The 15605-nt window shown below is 42.9% G+C and overlaps 1 protein-coding gene across 14 annotated transcripts in view; it reads left to right on the top strand.

Annotated features, from left to right (window-relative positions):
• The window catches only part of itpr1b (inositol 1,4,5-trisphosphate receptor, type 1b), a 131209-nt gene that overhangs the window by 102492 nt on the left and 13112 nt on the right, over positions 1-15605 (top strand). For 7 of the 14 annotated variants that reach the window (XM_041979631.1, XM_041979620.1, XM_041979626.1 and 4 more), the window contains 8 exons: positions 13-135; positions 9869-10044; positions 10128-10292; positions 10381-10570; positions 10830-10925; positions 11796-11929; positions 13387-13552; positions 14367-14527. In XM_041979631.1, coding sequence (XP_041835565.1) covers positions 13-135; positions 9869-10044; positions 10128-10292; positions 10381-10570; positions 10830-10925; positions 11796-11929; positions 13387-13552; positions 14367-14527 — 1211 coding nt within the window. Of the gene's footprint in view, positions 1-12; positions 136-9868; positions 10045-10127; positions 10297-10380; positions 10571-10829; positions 10926-11795; positions 11930-13386; positions 13553-14366; positions 14528-15605 lie in introns of those variants that run through there. The other 7 variants (XM_041979628.1, XM_041979619.1, XM_041979623.1 and 4 more) reach the window with 6 other exon arrangements.

The following is a 15605-nucleotide window of genomic DNA, read 5'->3' as shown; positions in this document are numbered from 1 at the left end:
TCTGTCCTCCAGCCCAGCCCATCCTTTACTGGTGCTCTAGGAACATGTCGTTCTGGAGCAGCATCTCCTTCAACCTGGCTGTACTCATGAACCTCCTGGTGGCCTTCTTCTACCCGCTGGAAGGTGTCCGTGGAGGTCAGTCGGCTTCAGTCTCTGTGTTGTAATGTCTTTCTTCATTCTGTGTCCTGATTTGCTGTCTGTCCAGTAACTACCACGATGAGCCTGCAAGTGTTTGGAGACGCTTGCAGGAAACATGTTAACACTTTAAAGCTAAGAAGATTTATATGCTTAATGAAAAACATAAGTAGTTTGTGAGGCTCTGTGTGTAAATTTTGAATAGTTCCTTTATAATAAATCACTTAAAGATGGGCCATATTATCAAAATTATAAATAAAATACAGGAATTGATTCATATTTATGTCACTGTATCTCTCCTGTTACTTGTAATTATCCAACAGCTGCTTTTTGGCAGCTTCTGTTAAATCTCTTTGTTTTGGTTCGTAATGTCTCACCGGGACACCGGTTGCTACTTTATGCACTCCAGACCAGAAATATGGATCAACCTTTCAATTAAGCTTTTTATTTAATGCAAAACAACAAATTGTTTGATCAAGCCTTGATTGCATGCATGCATGTTTTTAGTTCACTGTGGTTAACACCATGAGTACGACAGTCTGAGCACAGGAAGTGGGAGTGGGTGACAAAGCTAGGCATAGCTGGGGTGGAACAGGAGGCTGATCGTATAGTTTATTTCTTTTTTACTAGAAATTGCTTGTTGGAGCTTTTCTTTTAGTTTCTAGACAAATGTTGGGATGCCATAATACAATTTCACCTCCAAACTGAGCTTGTAAGTATGTAGGAACCATTGGTTGACTCGGGGTTTATCCCAAGAACTTCTTCTGGATCATCCAAAGGCAACGTCGGGTTGGGCCAATCTTAACCCTGCAGTATGAATTCCTCTGGAAATTTCTGATATTTGGTAGGGGACAAATATTTTTGATGTAGCAGCCACTCCCCTTAGAGTTTAGAGGGAGTGAAAATAAAAAGACTGTACCACAGTTTTAACCAAATCTTCTCTGCTTCTGTCTGATCTACATCTGATCTCTGGTTTTCTGGCTCCTCCTGGTTCCACACTTCCTCAGATATGAGCTAAAAGGGAAGTAACTTTATTAGTTTGTGCTTGTTGGAGCATAGAGCTGCAAGTGTGAATATTAAATGTTAGAAAGGAGAGAGACTAATCAGGTTAACTGGCAGCAGGTCAGTAACATGACTGGGTATAAAAGGAGCATTTCAGAGAGGCAGAGTCTCTGAGACAGAAAGATGAACAGAGCTTCACCAATCTGAGACAAACTGGATCTAAAACTGTGGAACAATTTCAGAAAAAATGTTCCTCAGACTGAAGATCCACCAACTACAGTGTAGAATATCATCAGGAGATTCAGAGATTTGGGAGGAATCTCTGTGCGCATTGGACAAGGCTGGATGCTGGTGATCTTCTGCATAAGACGCAGACATGATTCTCTACTGGAAACCACTGCATGGACTCAGGAAGACTTCCAGAAACCACTGTCTGTGAACACAGTTCACCCTGAAATCCACAAATGCAGAAGAAGCCAGATGTGAACAGGATCCAGAACCAGCTTCTTCCGTCTTCTCTGGACCAAAGGACATGGACGGAGTGTCCTGCAGACTAAAGAGGAGAGGGAGCATCCAGCTTGTTATCAGTGGACAGGTGAAGAGCTGCATCTCTGATGGGATGGGGCTGCATTAGTGCCTATGGCGTGGGCAGCTTCCACATCTGTGAAGCTCCATCAATGCTGAAAAGTACATGGAGGTTTTAGAGCAACATCTGCTCCCATCCAGACAACGTCTCTTTCAGGGAAGGCCTTGCAGGTTTCAGCAAGACGATGCTGAACCACATCCTGCATCCATCACAGCAGCATGGCTTCACAGGAGAAGAGTCCGGCTGCTGAACTGGCCTGCCTGCAGTCCAGACCTTTCACCAATACACAACATCTGGAGCTTCATGGAAGCAGAAATCCAGCAACCAAGGTCCAGGACTGTAGAGCAGCTAGAATCCTGCATCAGACCAGAATGGGACAACATTCCTCTCCTAAAACTCCAGCAACTGGTCTCCTCACTTCCCAGACAGTTGTTGGAAGAAGAGGGGATGCTACACCGTGTCGAACATCACCCTGGAACTACTTTTTACACCGTGTCGAACATCACCCTGGAACTACTTTTTACACCGTGTCGAACATCACCCTGGAACTACTTTTTACACCGTGTCGAACATCACCCTGGAACTACTTTTTACATCATGCTGAACATCACCCTGGAACTACTTTTTACACCATGCTGAACACCACCCTGGAACTACTTTTTACACCTTGCCGAACATCACCCTGGAACTACTTTTTACACCTTGCCGAACATCACCCTGGAACTACTTTTTACACCTTGCCGAACACCACCCTGGAACTACTTTTTACACCTTGCCGAACACCACCCTGGAACTACTTTTTACACCTTGCCGAACACCACCCTGGAACTACTTTTTACACCATGCTGAACATCACCCTGGAACTACTTTTTACACCATGCTGAACACCACCCTGGAACTACTTTTTACACCATGCTGAACACCACCCTGGAACTACTTTTTACACCTTTGCCGAACATCACCCTGGAACTACTTTTTACACCTTGCCGAACATCACCCTGGAACTACTTTTTACACCTTGCCGAACATCACCGTGGAACTACTTTTTACACCTTGCCGAACATCACCCTGGAACTACTTTTTACACCGTGCTGAACATCACCCTGGAACTACTTTTTACACCGTGCTGAACATCACCCTGGAACTACTTTTTACACCTTGCCGAACATCACTGTGGAACTACTTTTTACACCGTGCTGAACATCACCCTGGAACTACTTTTTACGCCTTGCCGAACATCACCCTGGAACTACTTTTTACACCTTGCCGAACACCACCCTGGAACTACTTTTTACACTTTGCCGAACATCACCCTGGAACTACTTTTTACACCGTGCTAAACATCACGGATGAATGAGGTTTTGCTTTATTTACATTTTACACAGAGTCCCAACATTTTTGGGAGATTTTGCTGTGAGTAATATTGAAAGTCAATGCAGACAAGCAAGACGTCATTTCAGTTATTCATATTAACTCTTTACAACCATTCAGCACCGGTCCCGGCGAAGTCTATTAGTTAATTGTTGGAACACACCTTTTAGGATTTTTCCACAAGTAGCAACTTGTTGTCTGATAATCCAAAGTAATGACTAATAATAAATCCTTGATGGAGGATGTATCCTTTAACAAATCCCAATGTGACTATAGCATCAGGACTAACAGTAGTCATTTTAAAGGGGCGTGTAATCAGATCACCAACAGAGCAGTGTATTGTCAAGGCAAAGCACTGTGTGCTCCCGTGCCTGTGGTTTGGGTGCAGCATCACACCTCCCAAACCAAAATGAGCGTCACCACAAGTGCTGGCGTAATGAGAATCCAATCCCACCCGAGGATTTGGATCTCCAGAACAAAGCAAGATGGATTTCTTCTCCATTCCCGGCTTGTAGATCTGTCAGACTCTTCTGCTGAGTTTTACACTAACATGAGTTGGCATGTTAACCGATTCTAGTCTCTGTCTCAGAGTGTCTGTTAGGTGTCGTCTTCCTCTCCATAGGTATGGTTTCTGGTAATAAGGCGTGTGCACCTGCAAACCGAACATCATCAGCCCTGAATCTGTAGCAGGAAATGTGATTCAGTACGATGTTTCTGCACTGACGTTGAAGCCTGAAAGTGACACTGTTAAGCATGAATTCATGCAGCAGATGTGCACCCTCACTTCAAACCTGGCCCTGCAATTTTTCTTAAAGATATTTCCCAAGTTCGGAGTTAAATGGAGAGAAGAAATGTTTGGCTGCTGCATTTACTGTTTATTTGTATCAACACTATTATCAGGTTAATGAGATTATAAGAAGAGATGTTTCTTTTTTGTTTTTGCAAAAGATCCCTAAATGAAAATGCAAGGCAGGTTTATTTGTACATCACATTTCATTACAAGACAATTCGAAGTGCTTTACATAAAATATTAAAAGCATCACAGCGGGAACAAGAAGCAATAACAGGTGCATTAAAAACATCCATCAAGAAATAAAAGAAAATAAAATGCAAGAAATAAATGTTCCAGTGTGAGGAATTAACAGTTGTTTGATAAAAGCAGCAAATATGAAAGTTTTGAACCTAATTTAGAGCAGCAGAGTTTCAGCAGACCTGCAAGTTTCTGGGAGTTTGTTCCAAAAGCTGAACGCTGCCTCCAGGTTTAGTTCTGACTCTGGGAACAGGAAGTAGACCTGACCCTGATGACCTGAGGGGATCTGGTTCATAACCAACCAGAAGATCCTGATCACCAGAATATTTTATTTGGTGATCGTAGAACTACTGACCTTGGTGTACCGACTTCAAGACTCAGACCTACTGTAAAAAATCTTGGGGTCATCTTTGATAATAATTTCAAATTGGAAAATCAAATAGACAGCATAGCAAAATCAGAGCGCTGCAGCTCGTTTTTTAACAAACTCGCCCAGACGGGAGCGCATCGCTTCAGTTCTGCAGTCTGCAGTCGCTCCACTGGCTTCCAGTTTCTTTTAGAATGGATTTTAAGATTTTATTGTTTGTTTTTAAAGCTCTTAATGGCTTTAGTCCATATTATTTACCTGACATGCTGTCTCCTCGGAACCCAAACAAAACTCTGGGCCCAGACTCTGGAAAAGACTTCCCCCTGATATATGCACTTTAACTGACCCGGGTCTAGACTCAAAACATATTTATTCAGACTGGCTTTGAATACTTAGAAATACTGCGACATATTATTTAGCCTCATTGTATTTTATTGATGTGCTTCTCATTTCATAATTTTTTTGTGTTTGCACTGTTTATATTGGGAAGCACTTTGGTCACCTTAGAGTTGTAAAGTGCTATATAAATAAATATTGATTGATTAATTGAATAGATGTTGGTCCTAAACCATTCAGTGCTTCATAAACTAACAGCTACCATACAGGAAGTAAAGATCTGAGGACTGGAAGTCTACGATCCAGTTTCCTGGTCTTAGTCAGGACTGGGGTTCTAGGATCTACTTTCCTGGTCTTAGTCAGGACTGGAGTTCTAGGATCTACTTTCTTAGTCTTAGCGAGGACTGGAGTTCTCGGATCTACTTTCCTGGTCTTAGCGAGGACTGGAGCAGCAGCGTTCTGGACTAACTGCAGCTGTCTGATGGACTTTAGGGAGACCTGTGAGGACAGCGTTCCAATAGTCTAGTCTACTAAAGATAAATGCAGAAATCCTGCTGAGTCATCAGTCCTTTAATCCTCTTTAATGTTCTTCAAGTGATAATAGGCCGACTTCACAACGTCTAAATGTGATGCTGAAATCCAGGTCTGAGTCCAGGACTACTCCCAAGTTTCTGGCTTGGTTGGTAGTTTTGAACTTTGCTGTTTGAAGTTGAGAACCGACTTTTAATCTTTCTTCTTTGGCTCCAAAAACTGTTATTTCAGTTTAGTCTTCATGTAACTGAAGGAAGGTCTGGCCCATCCGATCTTTAATCTGATCCATGCAGGTGATCGATCAGAGTCTGGATCGGACTGTAGTCTCCTGGTGAGATGGTTATGTAGATGTGTGTGTCATCAGCATAACTGTAGTAACATGTTTAGTTTCCATAATGTGAGCGAGTGGCAGCATGTAGATGCTGAACAACAGTGGCCCCAGGATGGAGCCTTGAGGAACCCCACAGGTTATTTTGGTTCTCTCAGAATTATAGTTACCTATAGACACAAAGTAGTCCCTGTCTTTTAAACAGGACTCCGTTAAACTAGAAAGTCCTACCTAGTTTCTCAGCCGGTCTGTTAAGATGTTCCCGCTATCTGTGACCTTAACTAGAGCATCTCAGTGCTGTGGTGTGGCAGAAAACCTGACTGGTCGACATCAGAACAGTTATTTAGTGTCAGGAAGTTGTGTAGCTGTTGAAAGACAGCTTTTTCTAGAATCTTATGAAAGTCTGCACAGAGTGTGAATACAGCTAATTCCATTTCCATCCAGGACAGATTTAGTTCAGTTATGATCTCTGTTCTGCTTTGATGTGTTGGGAATTTTTTGCATTTCATAAAAATTCAATAATTCAACTTCTTTGTGTGATCCACATATTTAACCTTGTTCTCAGGTGATTCTAATCTCTGGTCAGTCAGGTTTTGTCTTGACGATTTAGGTTGAGAAAATCTGTGTGGTGTTGGGTCATAAGGTCTAACAGATTACCTCAACAATGATTTTTTCAGTTGAACTGAGACGTTCAGGTATAAACCAGCTCTAGATGACAGGAATGTTTTTGAACGTGGAATTAGAGCATGTTTTTACATGTAGCTCCACTTTTTGTCTGATCTCTTATTCTTTTCTGTTCTCTTGGCTTTCCTTGAAGGCAGTGTTTGTGGTTGTGTGAAAGAACCTCAGCCATTGAGGCGACCATTGTTTTAGCGCAAAAAGAAGACCCACATTGTTCAGCATAAACTTTCAATTGTTCAGTCTGGGGTCAAACGGCGAGGTCCCCTTTTGTTTGAACCTCCCCACCGTGGTTAAGCAAATACTAGAAAGGGGGGGTTGTTAGCTTAGCTTTAGAAACCTCGTGTGGTTTAGAGTGTCAAAGGTCTTCTACGAGCTTAGAGGGTCAAACTTGGGGAAACCGGTGACTGAGGGATTGAGATAGTTTTGTTGGCCTCAAAATGAAGCCAGTCAAGGAGTAATAAATCTCAGCATTAAGTCATGCAATAGTGTCACGCAAACTCAGGCTATGTTGTCAGATAGTTTAAAAACCTGTCATTAACTGCACATTGTCTCGCATCCACTGCATCTTTGACACAAAGATCAGCTTGTGCAGATGTCTCAAACATAATAAAATCCTCAGTGCACAGATTCCTGCAGGTGATTTGTTTGAAGAGATGGTTGGAAAGTTTTCGCTTTTACAAAAGAAACTGAATGAGTCCAGGCTGCGTTCTGTGGGTTAATGCTGTGGTTCAGATCAGGTGGCAGCTTAAAAGGACCAGTAAAAGTGACAGTGTTGCAGGCTTTGCTCAGATTTGACCAAGCAGGAAGGCAGCGGACCTGTAGCTCAGCTGCCTGTCACCACTAACTGCTATTAATATCAGAGTTTTGTAAGTATTTACTATTAAAATCTCTAATTATAGCTGCAGCTGGTCAAAACTCTTTCTGTCATCACACTGGCTTTATGTCTGACACACTTCCTGTGATGCTTACAGTCACACTCTTACTTAGTTGAACCTGGATTTCCTTTAAAAAGCATATAGATAACATTACCTGTTCATCTTGTTTTTAGCTGCAGAATCTTAATTTCAGGCATTTTAATGGACATTTTTTTATGTAAATATGCACCATCATAGCCAGTGGCTAATTTCCATCTCTGTTCCCCGGGCGGGTAAATGGAGTTGGACATGATGTAAAACATGGACAACAACACAGAATTACATCAAACAGTTGCATAATTTAATCAGTTCTTGGCATGGCCAAATGAAGACAACCCTGACCACCTCTCTTTGTCAACACATGCACTGGACAGACAGGAGAGGTATATCTGATTTTTTTTATTTTAATTGCACCTCATAAAAAGGCAAATGATCCTAATCACAGGAACCATGCTGGGGGCGGTGCAGAAACATCACTCCCATATCTTTTGGTGGGTGAGATCCAAGGTTGTGTTATGTTATCACTCTGTATTTCTGTGTCCTGGTACCAGAACTGGTACAAAACTGCCCTCGATCAGTGGATGGACAGAGTTAAAGACTTTTGTGCAATGACTCTTAGGACCAGAGGAGCAACCTTTTACAGGAAATGGAAGAAATGGACTTCCTTTATCAATGGACTAGACACTTCCTCAGTTTCCTGTTCTTAGCTGGCAGGAGGCACCCGGTGTGTCTTCTGCTGCATCCTGGTCCAGACAACTGCTGCTCTGGATATTTTCTCTTCTTCAGACCATCTCTGGAAACCCTGGAGATGGTTGTGGGTGCAGATCCCAGTAAATACTCAGACCAACAACCATGCCACGTTCAAAGTCTCTTAAATCCTCTTTCTTCCTCATTCTGATGCTCAGCATGAACTCCAGCAAGTCGTCTTCACCACGTCTCCATGACTACATGCTGCCCTGTGGTTGGCTGGTTGGATGTTAGTGTTAACAAGCTGTTGAACAGGTGTAGCTAAGCATTTGGTGAGTGTATGAGCACTTCTCTGGAAGCAGAGGTTTGAACAGTTTGTGGCTCTGCAACATTCAGCTGTGTGTTGACACAATGCCAAGGAGGAAAGACATCAGCAATGATCTTGTCGTAGCTTCTAATCTTCTCAAGAGTGGGTGTTCCAACAAGTTTACCTCAAGGTCAGACTGTGCAATGCTCAGAGAAACTATAAAAAATGCAAGAGTTAATTCTCAGAATAAAGGCGTCAGTCAGCATGTTAAATGTTAAAATTCATGACAGAACAATTATGAAAAAAGACTGAACTAATGTGGCTTGTTTAAGCCTCTGCTTTCTAAAAACCATGGCAGCATGACTTAAGTTTACAAAGCTGCATTTTTTGATGAAAACAAACACTGCAAATCAGCACAACACCTCATATCAAGGGTCAAGCACGGTGGTGGAGATCCACAGCGTAGAGTCACATGTGAGGCCATCTCCCCGTCAGCTACAGCCTGACTGAAACTGGGTCATGCAACAGGACATTGATCACAGCAGCAGATCTACAACTGAACAGCTGAAAAAGAAAATAATCCAGGTGTCGCAAGGATCCAAAGTCCAGACCTCAACTTGATTTAAATGCAGTGGGAGGAGCTTAAAAGAGCTGTGCCTGCAAATGCCTTCAAACCGCAATGAACTGAAGCAATATAGAAAAGAAGTGTGGGCTGAAAATCCTCCCCACTGATGTGATACAGTTTCAAGTTATTTGCAACTAAAGGTGGTTTTACAAGGTGCTGAATTATGATATGTACCTAGTTTTTCACAAAACTCTTATTGACCTCTTTACTACATGCTTTTTTAATGTCTTTGTTCATAAAACTTTTGAAATGAAGGACACTCTACCTTATTTTTTACATGAATGTGAGTTTCGCTTTGAAAACAGCTGATCTTACCTAGTAGGCGTGTTACGTGTCTGAGTCGGCTGCCAGATCTCGGCACCCATGTGCCCTGTTATGAAGCACCATCAAGAACCATCTCTAATGAATTTGGCTGGAGCCAGCTGTATTTTTAGCTAACGGGAGGTTATTTAATAAGTACCTGTCATGTGATCTGAACATGGAGAGATAACAAGAAAAAGGCTCTGATGTGAAGGAATGATGGAGGGAAACGGTTAGAGGTTTCCTAGAAGACACAGATAAGAGATTCAGACCAACTTTGCAACTGATTTAATGCTATTTAATGTAAAGAGAAGAATTTTGCTTCCCTCAGATCAGGGCTCAAGCTCATGATAATGCCTGGTTGATCTACAGGCACTCAGGTTAAAACTTGACCTCACAGATGGACACACACACACACACACACAAACAAAAGATGAGAGCAGGACAGCTTGTTTAACACAGAAAATCTTCAGACTAATTAATTCATTTTCTTTTTTTAAAGTTCCCAGTAGATATTTGTGGATGTGTACGTACAGCTGAAGGTAGATTTCATTGTGTAGATGTAGAAAATGGTACATTTCCCACCAAAGGAAATATCTGATGAGATGATTAACTGCTTTGGCTCCTATAACAACGCATCTCTGTCATGTGACCTCCTGCATCTTCAGGCACTCTGGAGCCTCATCTGTCCGCCCTGCTGTGGATGGCCATGCTCGTGTCCCTGGCTATCGTCATCGTCTTGCCTCAGCCTCACGGTATCAGGGCGCTGATCGCCTCCACCATCCTGCGGCTTATCTTCTCTGTGGGCTTGGAGCCCACGTTGCTTTTACTGGGCGGTTTTAACGTGAGTTCGCCACACCAAACACATAGTGTTGGATCCAGAAATGCTCTGTGGTATTCTTAGCTTTGTGTTATTTTGTTCAATAGTTATGTAACAAGGTGATCTTCCTGATGAGCTTCGTTGGGAACCGAGGAACCTTCACGCGCGGATACACAGCCATGATCTTGGACGTGGAGTTTCTGTACCACCTGCTCTACCTGATCATCTGCTCCCTTGGGGTCTTTGTCCATGTCTTCTTTTACAGCCTGCTAGTATGTGAGAGCACACACGGAACATAGAAACATAACATGTTATGTCCAAGATGCTGTGCACGCATATTCAAACCTTTCCTCTCTGCAGCTCTTCGATCTGGTTTATCGAGAAGAGACCTTACTGAACGTAATAAAGAGCGTCACACGCAATGGTCGTTCCATTGTTCTGACAGCTGTGCTGGCGCTCATCCTCGTCTACCTCTTCTCTATCGTGGGCTACATCTTCTTCAAGGATGACTTCATATTGGCTGTTGACAGGATACCCAACAAAACTCTCGGTAAGCTGAAATACAGGCTTCTCCTCATTCCCTTACTGGAACAGATGAGGATTTCTTTATAGAGACATGGAGCGCTTTTCCTCATCACCTGATTCGAGTGGATGAAACATTGGTGTAGCTCATGCATGTAACAAGCGTGTCTAATTTATCTTTTTTACACACCGTTAACGCCTCCCCTCCTGCACTTCATGATATCCAGCTTGCAGCCAGCAGTTTGCATTGTTGAAGGAAATGTTTGTACTTTGTGTTCCTACCTCAGCAGAACATGCCGCCAGCATGGTGGGAGAGTTGTTTTCTGGAGGAGTTTGTCAGAAAGAAAACGGTGAGAACTGCTCGACCCCGGCTGTGATGGACGGTAGGTTGACCAGCGTGGAAGTAGGGTGGATGCTTGGTGTTGGGGTCAAAGGGTTCTTCTACGTTGGAATCGGTGTGTTTGTGCATGTGAGAGATTCCTTTTGGGCTTATGTGTGCATGGCTTGTCTGTGTATGTTTACACTTGTATGAATTTGGTGTGAAGGCTTTGCCACCTTCTGACTCAGCCTGAGCAGATCTGCTCCAATCAGCAGCAAATCGTGGCAGCTCAGTGATGATGGGATTCAAACCGAATCTGCAGCTAAGGGCTCTCAGGGAGCGGGATGAAATGCCAGGGGTTTAGACTTCTTGTGGTCTGAGAAGGGCCACCCTAAAGGTGAAAGGTTAAGTAGCACCAGCTTGCGTCCACTCAGTGATGGCGCAGAAAGCCTCCAACTCCAAACAATGATTTTTTTGCAAACTGACTGACCTTGATGGCAACAATGGTCGCTTTGGATAAAAGCGTCTGCTAAATGATTGTAGCACAACAGCGACCACAGAAAAACTTGGAAGTGATCAGTCAGCCATGTCCAATCTGCAGGGGCCTGCAGGGGCCTTGACCTTGTCTGGGCTTCCAACTCTGCCATCACTGAGCTGGCTAATTATGGTCTGGTGACTTGTTTTTGTGAGGATACTTTGAGAAAATTCCCAGTCTTTCACAGTAAATCCTCAATGACCCTTTTGATGGAGCTTGTTTAGCAAACCAGTGACACAAATAGAGAATTTGTAGCAAATTAGCTCTAAATCCATCTGTTTTTGATTATAGCTGAATGTGACCCCTTCATAGCAAAGGCCATGCCGTTGATCATGCAGACTAAAGTTCACATTCACCCTCAGCAGGATCTTAAAGTTATCATTTTCACTGTCTCCATAGTAACCCCGTCAGTGGTGATTGAGGACAAAGAGCGAACGTGTGATTCGTTGCTCATGTGCATTGTCACCGTATTGAGTCACGGCCTCAGGAGTGGAGGAGGTGTCGGGGACGTCCTGAGGAAGCCATCCAAAGAGGTACAAAGAACAGAAACGACATCAAAGTTTGAATTATTTCTCCCGCCTCTATCAGAACACAACACATGACAGATACTCATGCACCACAGACGCAGTGATTGAATTAAGATGCATTAAAGGGAATCAGGAAAACCTATTGATCTTTAGTGAGGGCCGTCAGAGCAAATGTGGCCCAATAAGCCAGAAATAAAAGTGTCCAGATTTCTGTGCTGTGGACGTGGAGGGCAGTAAAAGCTGCCGTTTGTCTGACTGACTCAGACGTGCCCTGCACAAAGGTCAAACGGCTGCAGAGCGGACGTTCAGAGCTCCAAACATTCCAGAAATAACTGCAAATTGTGCTCATGTGGGATGAAGCAGAGCGTGAAACGCAGCTTTAGATCTGCAGCTTGAGCCAAAGACTGAGTTTTAGAAATCAAACTCAGATTAACGTTTGCTTGCATTCAGTCGTCTCAGCGTGTGTTTAACAAAGAAATGATTTCCAGTAGCTGCAGCTGGACAGATCGCACTGAGCACCCACATGAGTTTTAAAATGACTGCGGAAGGACTGACAAGTTAAGTTTATACAGTATTTACAGAAATATAAATTTTACATTGTAAGATTAGATTTTATGAAGCAAGCTTAACATTTGATGTGTTGTGCTTATTATTACTTGTATTTTCTGGCTTCATGGTGCAGAATGACCTATTTATTGTTTGATCTGCTAACCAGGAAGAGCTTGTATGTTTCCCTTGAGTCTGAGTCTGTAAACATGAGCAAACTAGAAAGGCATTCAGGGAGGCTTCGGTGTTATGATGCAGATGTGCTGCTACATTTACTGGGTTCTCCAGTAAAGTTTTGTGAAAGTGTGCTTGGATGGTTTTGTGTTAACTTGCTCACAGACTGAAATTCTGCTTTTCATTGGAACGATAAAGATCTTTGGTTTAGTGTGAATTAAAGACGGATATGATGTCTGAAACGGTGACTCAAACGATGTTTGATACGGTTATTAAACAGTTTGAAATAAACAGCATTTGCAGATTATAGTCATTGAAAAATCCTACTCCTATCCTAAAAATCCTATCCTAGAAGAGCGGCGACTCTGTGATGTGACTGATGGAACTTGGACGTGTCCACGTGGAGAGCGTAACGGACCATCTGGTTTGATATCAGCTCATATTTCAAAAGCCAGATTTGATGATGTTGGTCGTCTTGGTGCTGGTGTCTTGCACACCGGTGACAGCAGAAAAAGAGGAAAGAGTTTCTGATGACATTCTGCAGCAGCCTGAGCTAAACTGTGCTCGTTTATCTGCAGTCCTTTTTTCACACATTAAATATCTTCAAATGGCTTTGTTTATATTTTGCACATCACTGCAACTCTTCTGGAAATAAGAAGATTCACTCTGACTTGCGCTACATTAAAAACTGATTAAATGTGACTCATGATCTTCCTCATGCTTGTTCTCCCCGACGTTCACAGGAACCCTTGTTTGCAGCGAGAGTTATCTACGACCTGCTCTTCTTCTTCATGGTCATCATTATTGTCCTCAACCTCATCTTTGGTGTCATCATCGACACGTTCGCTGACCTGAGGAGTGAAAAGCAGAAGAAAGAAGAAATCCTGAAGACGACATGTTTCATTTGTGGTGAGGAAATAAATTTAGCATGATTTTGCTCTTGCAGCCAGTCTGCCTGTTACAGGAATATGAATCATGACCTTTGCGACATCTTTATTGCTGCATAGTAGTCGTATGTTCTTCTAAGAATTAGAATAAAGAAACAACAAAGCGGCAATCGATACTGGATGTGTTGCAAACAGCCTGAGAAGGGCAGCGCGGTGTGAACGCCGAGGCTTGCAGATGATGACGAAACGAGGAGAAATCAGACGAGTGGTCTGCTCCAAGCCTGCTGTCGTACGATCAAGCGACTGCTGTGATGCAGCTGCACCTCAGGGCTGTTTTTCTGGGTAGAAAAAAAAAAAACCCAACGCCTCCTCTTCCCAGAATGAATGGTTAGTCATTATAGGTGCTGGTGTGGAGGAGGAGTGTTTCTTCCTGTTGCCATATGGGCCTTGACCACATTAGACTGTACACATAAACAGACTCTGGCCTCGATAGTCACTTATTGGCATTTTTATCTTCTCCCACTTTCAGTTCTAGTCATACTTTCTGTTTTGTGTTGGGGAACACTGTTGATGTTGTAAATGCAGTGTAAGACTGAGCTTTACTAAAATATTTGTGAACACTGAGCTCATCTAACCTCTGATGTTTTATTACTTTTTTCCTGCCCATTCCCGCATGATCCCATTTCCTCTTTTCTTTCCAAGTTACCTTAACTTCAGTCACCAGAGCAACCACGTCACCCTGAGCTCGGTGTTTCCTCACCCTTCCTAAGAAATAAGAGTAATGAGTAATGTTTATCTGGTGTGTGTGTGTGTGTGCATTCTTTTTCCATTCTTAGGTCTGGAGAGAGACAAGTTCGACAACAAGACGGTAACTTTTGAAGAACACATCAAAGTTGAGCACAACATGTGGCACTACTTGTTCTTCATAGTCCTGGTGAAGGTGAAGGACTCCACCGAGTACACCGGCCCAGAGAGCTACGTGGCCGAAATGATCAGGGTAAGGATGCAGTGGTCCACATTTCATCTTTCATTTCCCAAGATTTCTATACACAGTCATATTATTTTTCCCTTTTTTTTTTAGATTGAAACTAATTAAAAAAACAGCAGAATTAATTAAAATGTTTATTCTAAAATGATAATAAATCCATCCATCAGGGTTGGACCAGATATGTTCAATCTTAAAGTCCGAGGGTAGTAGGGGAAAGAAGAAGAGAAGAACAAAGAGACAACAGATAGAAAGCAACAGCGTTAACTAAACACAACCAGCTGCTACACTTGCAAAGGAACTTAATAAAAAAACATCTTACTGCCTCTGTAAGAAAACAAAGTAGACAATCATCAGGAGCCAAACTGATAATACACGAATAATGAGAACAGAAGTCATCCAGTCGACTTTTATAAGGGCTGAAGAAGTCGTCCACAACACAAAACACCAACATAGAAACAAGGTCAGCTGTTGCTCTTCAGCTTGATGAGGATCCAGCGTGAAGAAGCAGGATCAGCGATGTTCTCAGATGAACATGCACCAGCTCCACCAAAGCATGATGCCGAGTTTTATTTTCAACTGCCATGACGTCCCCAGAGCCCAACAGGTCAACATTAATGTTTAGAATCATTTTTAACTGGGCTGCACGGTGGTGTGGTGGTTAGCACCGCAGCCTCACAGCAAGAAGGTCGCTGGTTCGAATCTCGGCGGGGGGAGGTTCGAACCTTGTACTCTCCGGGTACTCCGGCTTAGGATGTTAGGTTAACTGATGACTCTAAATTCTCCGAGTGAGTGTGTGTAAGTGTGAATGGTTGTTTGTCCCCTATGTGTTGACCCTGCGATGGACTGGTGACCTGTCCAGGTGTACCTGCCTCTCACCTGTTAATGCTGGGATAGGCTCCAGCTTACCTGCGACCCGTCATGGACCAAGCGGTTCAGAGGATGAGTCATTGAATCCTAACGTTGTTCAATGTTGAGGATAAAAACCAGATGATAGAAATACTTCTTTTTTTCTTTTTCTTTTCTTTTTTCTTTTATTTTAATTTTCTTCCTTCCTTCCTTCCTTCCTTCGCAGTTGCGTCCAGGTCTT

Source organism: Melanotaenia boesemani, chromosome 3 (assembly GCF_017639745.1).
Source record: "Melanotaenia boesemani isolate fMelBoe1 chromosome 3, fMelBoe1.pri, whole genome shotgun sequence".
Classification (NCBI taxonomy): domain Eukaryota; kingdom Metazoa; phylum Chordata; class Actinopteri; order Atheriniformes; family Melanotaeniidae; genus Melanotaenia; species Melanotaenia boesemani.
This window is presented reverse-complemented; position numbering and strand designations above follow the sequence as displayed.